This window comes from Natrix helvetica (assembly GCF_964273705.1).
Source record: "Natrix helvetica genome assembly, chromosome: Z".
Taxonomy (NCBI): Eukaryota; Metazoa; Chordata; class Lepidosauria; order Squamata; family Natricidae; genus Natrix; species Natrix helvetica.
Window position 1 is genome coordinate 5,199,632 of NC_138554.1, and position 13,852 is coordinate 5,213,483.

At 42.1% G+C, this 13,852-nt stretch overlaps 1 protein-coding gene across 1 annotated transcript; it reads right to left on the reverse strand.

The window, feature by feature from the left end:
* Positions 1–716: 716 nt before the first annotated feature.
* Positions 717–9,157, reverse strand: LOC309401196 (vomeronasal type-2 receptor 26-like; the record flags this gene model as incomplete). Its single annotated transcript, XM_081970258.1, has 6 exons — positions 717–1,615; positions 4,399–4,525; positions 5,049–5,270; positions 5,947–6,810; positions 8,335–8,626; positions 9,102–9,157. 6 exons carry the CDS (start codon positions 9,155–9,157, stop codon positions 717–719), a joined length of 2,460 nt encoding a protein of 819 aa, XP_081826384.1.
* Between the last annotated feature and the right edge of the window lie 4,695 nt (positions 9,158–13,852).

Sequence of the window (13,852 nt, forward strand, 5' to 3'; positions counted from 1 at the left end):
TTCTTCAGGGAGACATAACTAATGATGTGCTGTAAACATGCATTCAGCACCTTTAATTTACTTACCAAAGACCTGGAAATCAGACAAGACCAGTCTGCTCTACCTAAGAATGTTTTATTCTGAATAGCCAATCCCCCACCCACCCACCCACCCCTTTTTTACAAACCAGCAAGATACTTACACCACATAACTATTTTCAAATTCCAAAGAGAACTAACTTTAGTACACTTTAGGTCTCTCCCCATAGCAGTTTTGGAGAGTTGATGAAATTGTGTCCCTATGGAAAAGCTGTTCTTGAACCTAAATTGACATGCTACTCAGGGGTGATATTCACTTACTTACCCTACACGTTCTCAAATGTGCACCCCCATCCGTTCATGTCCCCGGCCTTCCACGAATGCACTTTGCTCAAAAAAGTCCTTAAATAGGATGACATAGAGCCAAAGTGGTGGGCCATTCCGCTATTTCTGCTAGTCTGAACTGGCTGAATACCACCTCTGATCCTACTGTATACTGTATATAAGGGCGTTATAATTCCTGACCTGGTAAAACAGAAAAATCTCTTCTTTTTATTATACACATCTTATCTTATCTCCCTGAACGTAGCTAAATTATGTTCTGCTGCATTTTAAATTAGGCAGAATTTTATTAGTCACCACCGATTGTAATACACACATGATTACATGCCTACCACACAAAGAACTCATAAACTTTGCTTAATTGCTTTTTCTTAACTGCTGCTTGTTGTTTAATTGAGGTCTCAACAGAATAATGTAGCATTTGGGGAAAAAGATACAAGACAGCAATCCACCGCTGGATGCCAGGATAGAGAAGATCTCCACAGCCACCATATACTTCCCCTTTGTGCTCAGATAAGTAGGGACAAAAGTCAACCAAACACTACAAAACACCAGCATGCTGAAGGTGATGAACTTGGCTTCATTGAAAGCATCTGGCAACTTCCTGGCAAAAAAAGCCACCATGAAACTCACGATGGCTAGAAATCCCAAGTAGCCCAAGACAAGATAAAACATGACAGAAGATCCCATATTACATTCTGCTATGATTTCACTGGTGAGGGAGTCCATATCCAAATTTGGGAAAGGAGGGGAGGTTGCCATCCACCAAGAACAAATACTTGCTTGAACAAAGGTGCAGGAAATAACAATGGAACTGGCCAGTTTTCTCCCCAACCATTTCCTCATGTTGGATCCAGGTTTGGTGGCCATGAAAGCTACAACTACGGTGATGGTTTTAGCTAATACACAGGAAACGGCCACCGCAAAGATGACGCCAAAAGCAGTTTGGCAAAGAAAGCAAGTGGTCTTGTTAGGTTGTCCAAAAAACAGCAAAGATGAAAGGAAGCAAAGGAGAAGGGACAGAAGGAGTGTAAATGTCAGTTCCCGGTTGTTGGCTTTGACAATTGGGGTGTCTTGGTGCTTAACAAAGGTCCTAAGGATAAAAGCTGTAGTTATAAATAGGCTGATCCCAACCAAGGCTAAACTCATCCCTAATGGTTCTTTGTGGGACAGATAGTTTAAAGTCTTGACAAAGCATCGATCTTGCTCCTTGCTCGGATATTGATCTTTTGGACATGGAAAACAGTCAACCATATCTGGAAATTGAAAAAAAGAAATTAAAAAATTGACCATGTGTGTTCACGGCACATTTCCATATTCTATTTAATCTAAACCCTGCCTGTTAAACATTGTTGTGTTATCCTAAGTCTTAACTTGTATGCTATCAGTATTTAACCAAACCCTTAGCAAGTATACGATTAACTACTATTTGATGCCTTTAGAGTTTATAGAGTATATTCTTCCTTTGAAAAGAAGGTTTGAGGAGGTTCTTGTTGTTATCTGAGCTTGGTTGCAGATGTTTCATTATCTAAGCTACAATGTCATTTATTGAAAAGAAAGTTTGTCCAAAGAGCTGTAGCTGGAAACGGAGCTTGGGAGCCCATTTTTGCTGGGCCATCAGAGGCCCCCCCAATACAAGTAGCATCAAGCTGGCCATAACCCCCCCCCCCCAGCCCCCGTGAGGTCAAACACAACCCTGATGCAGCCTTTAATGAAATCGAGGTTGACACTCTTGCTATAGACCTATATTGTTCTGGCCTAGGCTTCCCAAGGGCATGAAGCAAACTCCTTGCCCCGACAAAAAACCCTTTTATTAATTTACTGGGGATTATTCTCACTCACATCTGACAAAGTCTTTCAAGGGAGGATTTACAGCCACAGACCTTATCTGGCTTGGAGAGCTGCCAGGCCGAGATCTGCAGAACTTGGCAAGGAGTCTTGGAGAATCACAAACCAATGAGACGAACTAATCGTTTCCTGCAAACTCCACTCCCCTTTTGCTCCTCTTTTATTTCCTCTGGGAGGGGCCATTCATCATCCACCTGTGGCCTTACTCCTAAGTCAACCCCTGGTATTTAACCAAACCTTGAGCAAGTATAAGATTAAAACTAATTTTGTGCCTTTAGAGTTTATAGAATATACTAGCCAATAATCTGGCATTGGCCAGGTATTTATTTATAGGGGGAAAACATCCAGACCAAATGTAATTTCTAATGTTGGATTTTCCCCCTTACCAGAGGGAGCCCCCTTGTGGAGTACTGTGAAATTGTTACCATGGGGACTCCGCTGTGCTGTACAATAGAAGCCATTTTACAGCAGTACGGTAGAAGCCATTTTAAGGCACAAGAGTATGTATCTTATCCAGAGAGTACGTCATCTGTGTGCCAAGTTTGAGTTGGTTACAATAAGAAGGATGTGTGGTAAACATCAAACGAAATGCTGAATGAATCTGGACTGGATATGAAAGTGAGTGAGCCATAGGTAAAAGATGGTTTGATGATAGACATGGGTTCCAATCAGGGGTGGGATTCAGCCAGTTTGGACCACTTCAGGCGAATGGGATGTTAATTTTAATCTGATTTGCCGAACTGGTAGTTGAAAGGACCAACTGACCCCCCTGAACCCTGCCCCAGCCCATCCCCTTTTGGGTGCCAGATAAGTGCAAGGCCTGTGTGGAGGCTCTGGGAGAGTGAAAAATGGGTCTAGAAGTACTGGAAGTATGGAAATGGACCTGTTTCCTGCCTCCAGAGAGCTTCGGGAGCCCGGGGAGGCATTTTTCGCCCTCCTGGAGGCTTAAGGAAAGCCTCCAGAGCCTGGGGAGGGCAAAAATCCCCCTCTGCAGTTGTGCAGAAAGCCAACTAGGCCACACACCCATGGCCACACCCACCCAGCAACCAGGAAGAGAACCAGTTGCTAAAAAAATTTCAATTCCATCCCTGGTTCAAATCACAGAAGAAATATAGGAAGGAAGTGTGAAGAAGAAGTGATAACAGACCTCTGGATCGAACAAGAGCTCTGTTATCGGCTGAAGAGGCCTTTCCTAAAGGCCTTTTCTGAGGGTCTCTGTAGCCTACGTATAACCAAGCTCTGGATCGATGCAGAGGTCTGTTATCAACTACAGAACAGTGGTGAAATTCATTTTTTTTACTACCAGTTTTGTGGGCGTGGCTTGGTAGGCATGGGAGGGGAAGGACACTGAAAAATCCCCATTCCCACCCCACTCCTAGGGAAAGTATACTTCAAAATCCCCTTTCCCTCCCCACTCCAAGGGAAGGATACTGTAAAATCCCATTCCCTCCCCACTCCAGGAGAAGGATACTGCAAAATCCACATTCCCTCCCCACTCCTGGGAGAAGGATACTGCAAAATTCCCATTCCCTCCCCACTCCTGGGAGAAGGCTACTGCAAAATCCTCATTCCCTCTCCACTCCTGGTGGAAGGATATTGCAAAATTTCTATTCCTACTCCACTCCAGGGAAAGGATTCTGCAAAATCCCCATTCCCTCACCACTCCTAGGGGAAGGATACTGTAAAATCTCCATTCCCACCCCACTCCAGGGGAAGGATATTACAAAATACCTGGTCCCTCCCCACTCCTGGGGAAGGATACTGCAAAATCCCTATTCTCTCTCTACTCCTGGGGGAAGGATATTGCAAAATCTCTATTCCCACCCCACCTGGGGCCAGTCAGAGGTAGTATTTGCTGGTTCTCTGAATTACTCAAAATTTCCGCCACCAGTTTTCCAGAACCTGTCAGAAACTGCTGAATTTCACCTCTGCTACAGAGGCCTTCAAAAAAGCCAGACAAAGAAGTTCCTGAAGGTCTCTGATAGTGAAAAAGAGACCAGAGGTGATGCCCGTAAGTGAGGTGAGTCAGTGGATGACACCCCCTCCTCCGAAAATAAGGCCAGGTACCTTTTTTGGTGGCCCCAAAAATACAAAACAGGGTCTTATTTTCAGAAAAACATGGGTAACACATTTTGCATATGTTTGTCTGCATTAATGCATGATGGAATATTTTTTGTGCTATATTACCTACCTATTTGGCGTGAAATCTTCCCTTTTGGGCAGGGAGCACAATCATAGCAACAGAATTTCTCCCCTTCCTTCTTTTTCTTTTGGTATCCAGGCTGGCAAGGATCATTACACAGAGAAAAGGGCAGAACCTGTCCATAAATGTGAAAATAATAGGATAGGAAAACTAGTTTTCTTCATCATATAGTATATTAAAAAAAACAAGTCTGTATTGATTCATATGGATAAATATGTGCATACAGTAGATTAGCAAGGATTTCTTGAGACTGGTTGGGGAGAATTTGAAAGATCAAAAACTTGATTCCCAAGTCATGTTTCAGAGATAGAGATATGGTCCCATTAATGGCCACCACAAAAGGAGTGGCAGGCCACTCTCTGACGCACAACGCAGCAGCAGCCATGAGGTAACCACGTTCACCACCTCCTGCACCTCGCAAATAATAAGCCCTCCCCGAAAAGAAAGCCAAGGGCTTATTTCAGGGGTCAAAAGACAATAAGACCCTGTCTTATTTTTGGGGAAATGCAGTATTGCTCTTCATTTGAAAATAAAACTACCCCTACAGAGGCAATTCCTAAGCCAGAAGAAGTCTCTAATCCATCAAATACTTTTTTTTTCAGACAAAGGAGCAGTGGATTTAAATAGAGAAAGTTCACCTGGTTGAAAAGCCTGTGCCAAGTCTTTCTATCCTGAGAAAAGCTGAAGGTTTGCCCTTCCTTGGTAGCTATCCTTCCAACTTGGACTTTCGCGAAGGAGTTGTTTGGGAATATGACCATCTTCATTATATCAAAGCCAGTGGCAACTTCCATTTTATCATTAAAGGTCACTTTTTCTCCAGCTGAGTTGTTGAAGGAAATGCCTTGAAGAAACCAGTGAAGCTGCCAGAAAAAGAAAGAATAGATAAAACATCACATTTTACATTGTTTTATTTGTTTTCTAGTATGATCTGATTTCTTATTAGTAACCTGTGACCATCATTAAATGTTGTACCTTATGATTCTTGATGAATGTGTTCTATTTCATTTTTCTTTATGTACACTGAGAGCATATGCACCAAAGACAAATTCCTTGTGTGTCCAATCAGACTTGGCCAATAAACAATTCTATTCTGGTTCTGGTTCTGGTTTCGTTTGGTTCTATTCTATTCTATTTTATTCTATTCTTCATTCCAATATTCTATTCTATTCTGTTCTATTCTGTTCTGTCTATTTCTCATTCTGTTCTGTTCTGTTCTACTCTACTCTACTCTACTCTACTCTACTCTACTCTACTCTACTCTACTCTATTCTATTCTATTCTATTCTATTCTATTCTATTCTATTCTATTCTATTCTTCATTCCATTATTCTATTCTATTCTGTTCTATTCTGTTCTGTTCTATTTCTCATTCTCTTCTGTTCTGTTCTGTTCTATTCCATTCTAATTGCTAAGTTGGCAGGAGTTGGAGTGAATGTGGGAGCTCATCCCACCACAAAGGAACACTCTGGTCTTGAATGAGCTTGCAAATCATCAAAACACTGTCCTAACCACCGGAGCCACCACGATCCTTATTACCTGCCAAGGCTGAAGATCTTGACGTGCAAGTCTCTTTCTTTTCACTGATGCTCGGTGGAGGGACTTAAACGAAGACATGGCCTGCAAAGCATGTGCCAAAAGGTAGACAGCATTAAGGATACTGTAGCTGTAACCAGTCATTGGCATTTGAAAAACAGCACCTGGAAGCATCTCCAACTTCTCTTCCCCAGTGCATATTTTATCGTGCTCCACAGATTCTTTGGAATTTGAAAAGGTACAGTGAAAGGCTTGCTCCCAGAAATCCTTCAGGAAAGTGTCCCTTTGTTCTGAGCAGCATTTTAGGTTCTGAAGATATGTCTGAAACCCGGGTGGTTCATTTGAAGGAACCTCAAAGGAAATGGTGCCTTGGAATAATTCTGAATCCCAGCTGGTTACCAGGCCCATGATTGTGAAATCAATTTGGGCAGTCACAATCCACAGCTTTCCCATCGATGCATTTTCCTGCTGAAAAGTATCAGACTGAAACATTAGAGAACTCAGCCACATGATTGTGAGTGTTTCCCCATACACCACAAATATGTTGGCTCTGTTGTCCATGACGTATTGATAAGTGCTTGAGGATACTTCGTTGATTTGGGTTAACGATGGCAAACGACCTTGGCTTGGGATTCTTTGTGTGAAGGCAGAACAGATTCCATTCTGGAAAAACAAATGTTCCAAGCTCTTCAAGAAATGATCTCCGCTCTCGTCTCTCAAAACAATGAGCCCAACCCAAGTCCATTCAAAATGCTTCAGTAATTGGACAATTCCTGTATACTGAGGGGCTTCATTTGAGACCATGCGATAAAAGGAAGGAAACTTTGTTGGGTTGGTATGTTCAGAGGCAAAAGAACCATATGTGAGCTGAAAGGAAAGGCAGATGTATTTGATTAGATTAGATGAACACAGTTGGAAGGGACCTTGTAGGTCATCTAGTCCAACTCCCCGCCCAGGCAGGAGACCCTACACCATTTCTGACATATGGCAGTCCAGTCTCTTCTTGAAAGCTTCTAGTGATGAAGCTCCCACCACTTCTGAAGGCAACTTCTGTTCCATTGGTCAATTGCTCTCACTGTCCAAAAATTTCTCCTTAAGAAAAATTTCTTCTAGGTTGAATCTCTCCTTAATCAGTTTCCATCCATTATTCTTTGTCTGGCCTTTGGGTGCTTTGAAAAATAGGTTGACCCCCTCCTCTCTATTTGAAGACTGATATCATGTATTGGAAGACTACTATCATGTATCTCCTGATCCTTCTCTTCACTAGATTAATCCTGCCCAGTTCCTGCAACTGTTCTTCATATGTTTTAGTCTCCAGTCCCTTAATTATCATTGATGCTCTTCTCTGCACTTTTTCTTCATTATCTTTTTATAGTGTGGTGACCAAAACTAGATGCATTATTCTAGGTATGATCTTATTAAGGTTTTATAAAGTGACATTAGAACTTCACTTGATCATCTCTCAGTCTTTGTGATTGCCTTTTTAGAACATGGAGTCTCAGATCATGATTTGAATATCTTTTCTTCATTCCAAGTAAACAGTGCTGGTCTATGGGAAAATGAAACGATTTCTAAAAAAAGAATAATAGTAAGTAAATCTGTTTGAATCCATTACTCTGCCTTATTTTGCTATTCTTTAATTGTCAAGATCCTTTAAACCACAATAACCTGGCTTCATTTTGAATAGTCAAACATTTGTTGCAGTCAAATCTTTCTTCCTTTTTTCTAAACTATAATATTGTTCCAAAAATGAAATAAATGCCTATCCATCTTAGCTAAAGGTAAAGGTTCCCCTCGCACATATGTTCTTGTCATTCCAGACTCTAGGGGGCTGTACTCATCGCTGATTCAAAGCCAAAGAGCCAGCTCTGTCCAAAGACGTCTCCGTGGTCATGTGACTGGCATGACTCAACGCTGAGGTCGTATGGAGCTCTGTTACCTTCCCACCAAAGGTGGTTCCTATTTTTCTACTTGCATTTTTACATGCTTTCGAACTGCTAGGTTGGCAAAAGCTGGGACAAGTAACGGGAGCTCACTCCATTACGCAGCACTAGGGATTCAAACTGCCAAACTGCCAACCTTTCTGATTGACAAGCTCAGTGCCTTAGCCACTGAGCTACTGCATCCCTTCTATCTTAATTCATAATCAAATCAGTATAGCTTTCATAGTGGTGTGAGAGTTGGTTAAGGCATTAGATTGCAAACCAGGAGACTGTGAGTTCTAGTCCATTATTTAGCATGAAGCTAGCTGGTTGGCCTTTCTAAATTCTAGAAAGGAAGCAATGGCAAACCACTTTTGAAATCTTGGCAAGAAAACTGTAGGGACTTACCTAGGCAATCACCAGGAATCAAGACAACTAGAGGGGACAAAAATGCATTTGAAGATCTTACCTGTGGAATTTTATAAAGGGTTAAGATGTCAGACATGTGGAAGGAGATGTCAGAGCCAAGTCCACCAATGATGGCCATGAGATTTTTCTGGATGTTGCATGCATAGTTGGGGACAAATCTATCAAATTTGAAGAGCAGGTCCAGTGTGGTCCGATAAGTCATCTTCTCATCATAATAACTATCGTAGATGTGGAATCCAAGTGTGACGTTGGGCAAGATCTGGGGATTTTGGTTTATCTCATTTACCGCAAACACCAAGCCCAGGACATGTTGGTAGAACTTTGTCACTATGCTGAAAGACAGTTATGTTCAGATTGTACAACCCATATAACTGGGTTTTTAAAATCAGTCTCTGGATCCGTTTTACTTACTACAAGCAATATAAAATGTGGAAAAAAAATCAATATAAACAAAAATTCCTAAAATTCCCTTAGTACAAAGTGCTACCAATCACCCTCTGAGTTTTGGATACCATGTACCAACATGGTTCTCCTCATAAAATGCGTCAAAGAGAGAAGAGAGAAGTTTAAAGAAAAGATAAAACTATGTAGGGAGATGGTAGAAGCAAGAACGGTTACCAAATAAAAAGAAAGATTAGGGGAGACACTATAGCAGTGTTTCAATATTTGAGGGTTTCCTACAAAGGCGAGGGTCAAACTATTCAAAGTCAAACTATTTTCCAAAGCACTAAAAGGCAAGACAAGAAACAATGGATGGAAACTAACCAAGGAGAGAAGCAATCTAGAACTAAAGAGAAATTTCCTAACCGTGAAAGCAATCCACCAATAGAATAGCTTGCCTTCAGAAGTTGTGCATGCTCCATCATTGAAGAAGAGATAGGATCTCCTGCTCAAACAGGGGGTTGGACTAGAAGACACCCAAGATCCCTTCCATCTCCATTATTCTATGCTCTAGGTTCTATATGCAGAAGTATAGTATAAAATACCGATCTACACTTAGCAGAAACTAGGTTTAAATGAATGAGAAGCAAAATGTTTTCAAGGGGGGAAAAAAACCATGAGGAAATCTAGTTGTCTTTTGGAAAAGTGCCGTAAGCTGGATGATTGAGAATCTCCATAGTCATTTAGTTTTAAATAACCCTTTCCCCCTTCCGATGTTTCATTTCTTTGACTTGATATGTCTAACTCTTGGGGTGGAGGTTATTTATATTATGATAGCTTAGACCCCAAAGGTTAACTAACACTATTCTCTCCAAATGATGACTACTGTATATACACTTGTATCTTTGATATCTAATATAGAATGGAATGACAGAGTTGGAAGGGACCTTGGAGGTCTTGTAGTCCAACTCCTTGATTGAGCAAGAGGCCCTATAACATTTCATACAGGTGGCTGTCCAATCTCTTCTTAAAGAATTGTAGTGTTGGGGCATCCACAACTTCTGAAGGTGAGCCATTCCACTGGTTAATTGTTCTCACTGTTAGGAAATTCCTCCTAAATTCTGGGTAGAAGAATGGAATTATTGGATGAATTCAGTGACTGGAACCAAACCAAATAAAAATTACTTTGGAAGTAGTTACTCCAATTATAATGTCTTAGATGTATAAATGGAGAGAACATGAGAGAGAGAGAGAGAGAGAGAGAGAGAGAGAGAGAGAGAGAGAGAGAGAGAGAGAGAGAGAGAGAGAGAGAGACAGAGAGAGAGAGAGAGAGAGACAGAGAGACAGAGAGACAGAGAGACAGAGAGAGAGAGACAGAGAGAGAGACAGAGAGAGAGAGAGAGAGAGAGAGACAGAGAGAGAGAGACAGAGAGAGACAGAGAGACAGAGAGAGACAGAGACAGAGACAGAGAGAGACAGAGACAGAGACAGAGAGACAGAGACAGAGAGAGACAGAGAGAGACAGAGAGAGACAGAGACAGAGACAGACTTCCTCTTATCTATTTACTCATTTCCCCTTTAATTAGTCCTCAAAAATTGTGAGAATAAGTTTGTACGCTGTCTCCATCATTCATCCATTACATTTGCTTATCGCCAAGTCTTGCAATTTACAGAGTTGTCCAACTGACATATTCTGTCATAGAAAAGAGAACAGGATTACTCTAAAGTCAGATCCAAGAGTTTCTTACATTGGAAATTGGAAGCTCAAGTCCGTTGAAGGTTGCTTGTGGAAGGAAAGTTCATGAAAAAAGTACCACATCTGAGAGGTAATCCCACCTAGGAGGAAGTCCCCTGGTTGGTACGCTTCATGAGGGATGGAAAAGGAATCAGGTGGGAAGCAGACCTTTGCACTGATGTTGTCTATGTGAGATAAAAGAAGAAACAAGACTTCTAATAGCATCATTTAGGTGCAGATTAGGTGTTCAAATGTCCATCAAGAACCTCGTCCCTAGGACTATAGGACTATATTTAATTCAAGCAAGCTCTTCCAATAGAGTTCAACAGTGAGAATGCCACATAGATACCTTGGAAAGGAAAAGTGTGTGTGTGGGGGGGGGAAACCCCCACAGCTACATCTGTCTCTTCTCCCCAATTAGCCCAGATTTGAATGTCAGGGGGTAAAGGGGTTTTATAACCCGGTTTGAAATTACACATCAGCTGTTTTTCTTTTAACTTTGGTAAAGCTGTTGGATTTCATTTGAGAAGTTGTAATTATTATAATTTGGGTAATTGCAGGGAAGACAATGGAAGCTGCAATGTTATTGTCCCTATTCTGTATCTATGGAGATTCTCACTCATCCAGGTCATGGTTGTCCCAATGATGTTTTTTTTTTTTCAAGAGCCAACTGGATTTTCTTTTTCTTTTTTTTCTTGAAGATGTTTTGCTTCTCATGTAAGATGTCAGGCCGGGAAGCCATCTTCTGCATTGGGCCTTCCAGCCTGTCACATTTACTGCTGTGGGAAAATGGAAGGGGGGATTATGTGAAGCACAGTGACGTGCAGTCAGGGGAGGCAGGGGAGGCACAGCTGTCATCCTGAAAAGAAAAAAAAATGTAAAAGGAAAAAGGCGAGAGCTGAGGTCAGGCTGAGCTAGTTGCTGCCTCACCGTGGATGACTCTGCCTAACTGTTTAAAAAATCCTCTAAAAAAGTGCCCTCTACTATGAGGCAGGAGAACTTTAGGCGTTTTATGATCACTCGAACAGAGTTAAGCAAGGGTTAAAAGCCTAAAAATTCCTGACGTAGGTGAGGCACGCAGTTCTCCTGCCTTATAGTAGAGGGCGCTCATTTGGGTGGAGCTTCTTCAGAGGACCCGAGGCAACAGCAGAGTTGAAATCCTCTCTGAAACAGCTGGAAAAGATACGTGTGGGTTGGAGGGAGGGGAGGAATTCAAACTTCAAAGTGTAGTTTGATTGCAGGCAGAGCCACGTTGCCTTTTCAAACCTGCAATCAGTGAAGCTGGGCTGGATCCTTCCGGGGCTGGGGGAAAGTGTGTGTAGTCCAATCCAACTTCTGTGTGTGTGTGTGTGTGTGTGTTTGAAAGAGGGGGGAGGGAGGGAGGGAGGGAGGATGGGAAGGGAGAAGAAAAAGAAAAAGAAGGAATCTTCTTTTGCAAAGGAGAAAAACAAATGCTGTCGCTTTAAATCAGAACTGAACATACCTGGCTGTGGAATTCTGGGAGTTGAAGTCCACAAGTTAAAAAAAATTGAAACCCACCACTGGGTCAGTGCCTCACCAGCCATAAACCTCACCGCATATCACTGGTGGAGCAGGGCCGCCGAGATAATTATTAAGTGCTGGGTCAAGACTAATATGGACCCCCTCACCTACACACAGACACATAAATCAATAATTTACATGACTGTACATTTATTAATTACATTCAAACATACTTGCAAATGTCGTAAAAATATCCTGATAAAAAAACAAAGAGGAACCACAAGCAATAAATCTTACCTTAAGATCAGAGGTTTATTGTTTCATGAATAGCCAACGTAGCATTACTTACATTAACAACTTATTGCAATAAGGTCAGTGATGGGTTCTGGATCCCATCACAACTAACACACTGCAATGAGGCTGGGAGTCCACCTCGGGCACATGCGCTATGCACGCATGCACACCCACTGCCCTGCGATGCTCCAGCTGCTCGCCGGAGATCGCGCAAACGCCATACTCTGTGCGTGTTTACACAAATGGCCTGGTTGGCTTAAAAGCAGGTAAGGAACGCGGGCAAGCGGGTGGGCCCACCAAAACACCATTCCAGTATGGTGGCCGCTGCTCCCAGCTGCCACCGGTACACCCGTATCGGGGCATACTGGCCGGAACCCACCACTGAATAAGGTCCACTGACATATCTGAACCCAACAAGGATTAGCTATGCCCAGTGGCCCTGAACTCTTCCCAAGACCTTCTTTTTATACTTTTCTGCATGGATTTCACAACATACGGTATTTTTCAGAGTATAAGATGCACCTTTTTCCCTCAAAAAAGAGGGTGAAAATCTGGGTGCATCTTATACACTGAATACATAATTTTTTGACCTTCCGAAATCCCGTCCCCTTTACAAAAATGGTCGTGCAAAGCCTTTAGGAGGTTTCCAGAGTGCTCCTGGGGGCTGGGGAGGGCAAATATGAGCAAAAAATGGGCCACTTTTGTTCGTTTTTGCCCCCCAGCTCCCAGGAGCACTCTACAAGCCTCCTAAAGGCTGTGCATGCCCTCCTTTTTTTGTCAAAAATGGGCCCGTTTTCGCAAGAAAACAGACTCTTTTTGGGAGGTCTGCAGAGTGCAAAAAATTAGCACATTAGAAATATGTCTGGTACATTTTACAATTATGTTAGTTTAAAACTTTGGTTCAGTGATGCCCGCAAGCTCACTCCTAGGCCTTATTATTTGCAACATTCCAATGGATATTTTTCTCCCCTCACAAAATATATTAAAGAGAGGACATTTTGGTGAGTTTCGCATTTAACGCCAAATTGAAAAAAAAAGCGTTTGTCGCCCCTTTTTCTTAATCTCATCACATTTCTGTTTTTCCTTGCGATTTTGAGCTCCGGGTTTTTGAGAGGGCATTTCATAACCCTTCCTCGACTGAAATGCAACATAAAATGCATCCGTAAACGAAAGGAAACTAAATTTGCAAACTTAAATAAGTAAGTAATGAAGCTAAAATTCAATAAATTACATAAATATCTGTTCACTAAGTTTCCAATTCATAAAGATTATGTCAAACAAGGCAGTGAGGCAGTGTTGCTATACGCACAAAGGATAGGGGATGAGGTATATATCCAATATTGCTTTTCTTTTTTAAAAAAATGGGTTTGTAAAAATGTAAAAAAAAAAGTCCCCTTCATGGCCCCCTTTTCAGCTCCATGGGCCCCAGAACAATGTACTGGCTGCAGGGACGTGCGGTCAGGGGAGGCAGGGGAGGCAGAGTCTCACCTCTCATCATGAAATAATGAAATATAATAATAATATCCACAAGGGAGTTTCATATATATAAGAGGAAGAGGAGGGGGGAAGAGGAGGAGCGCGCGCGGGGCAGTGCCAGCTGGGCAACCGGCTGAGACAGGAAGGTTCTCGGAAGCGCCAATAACCTTCCTGCCTCCGCTGTACTTTG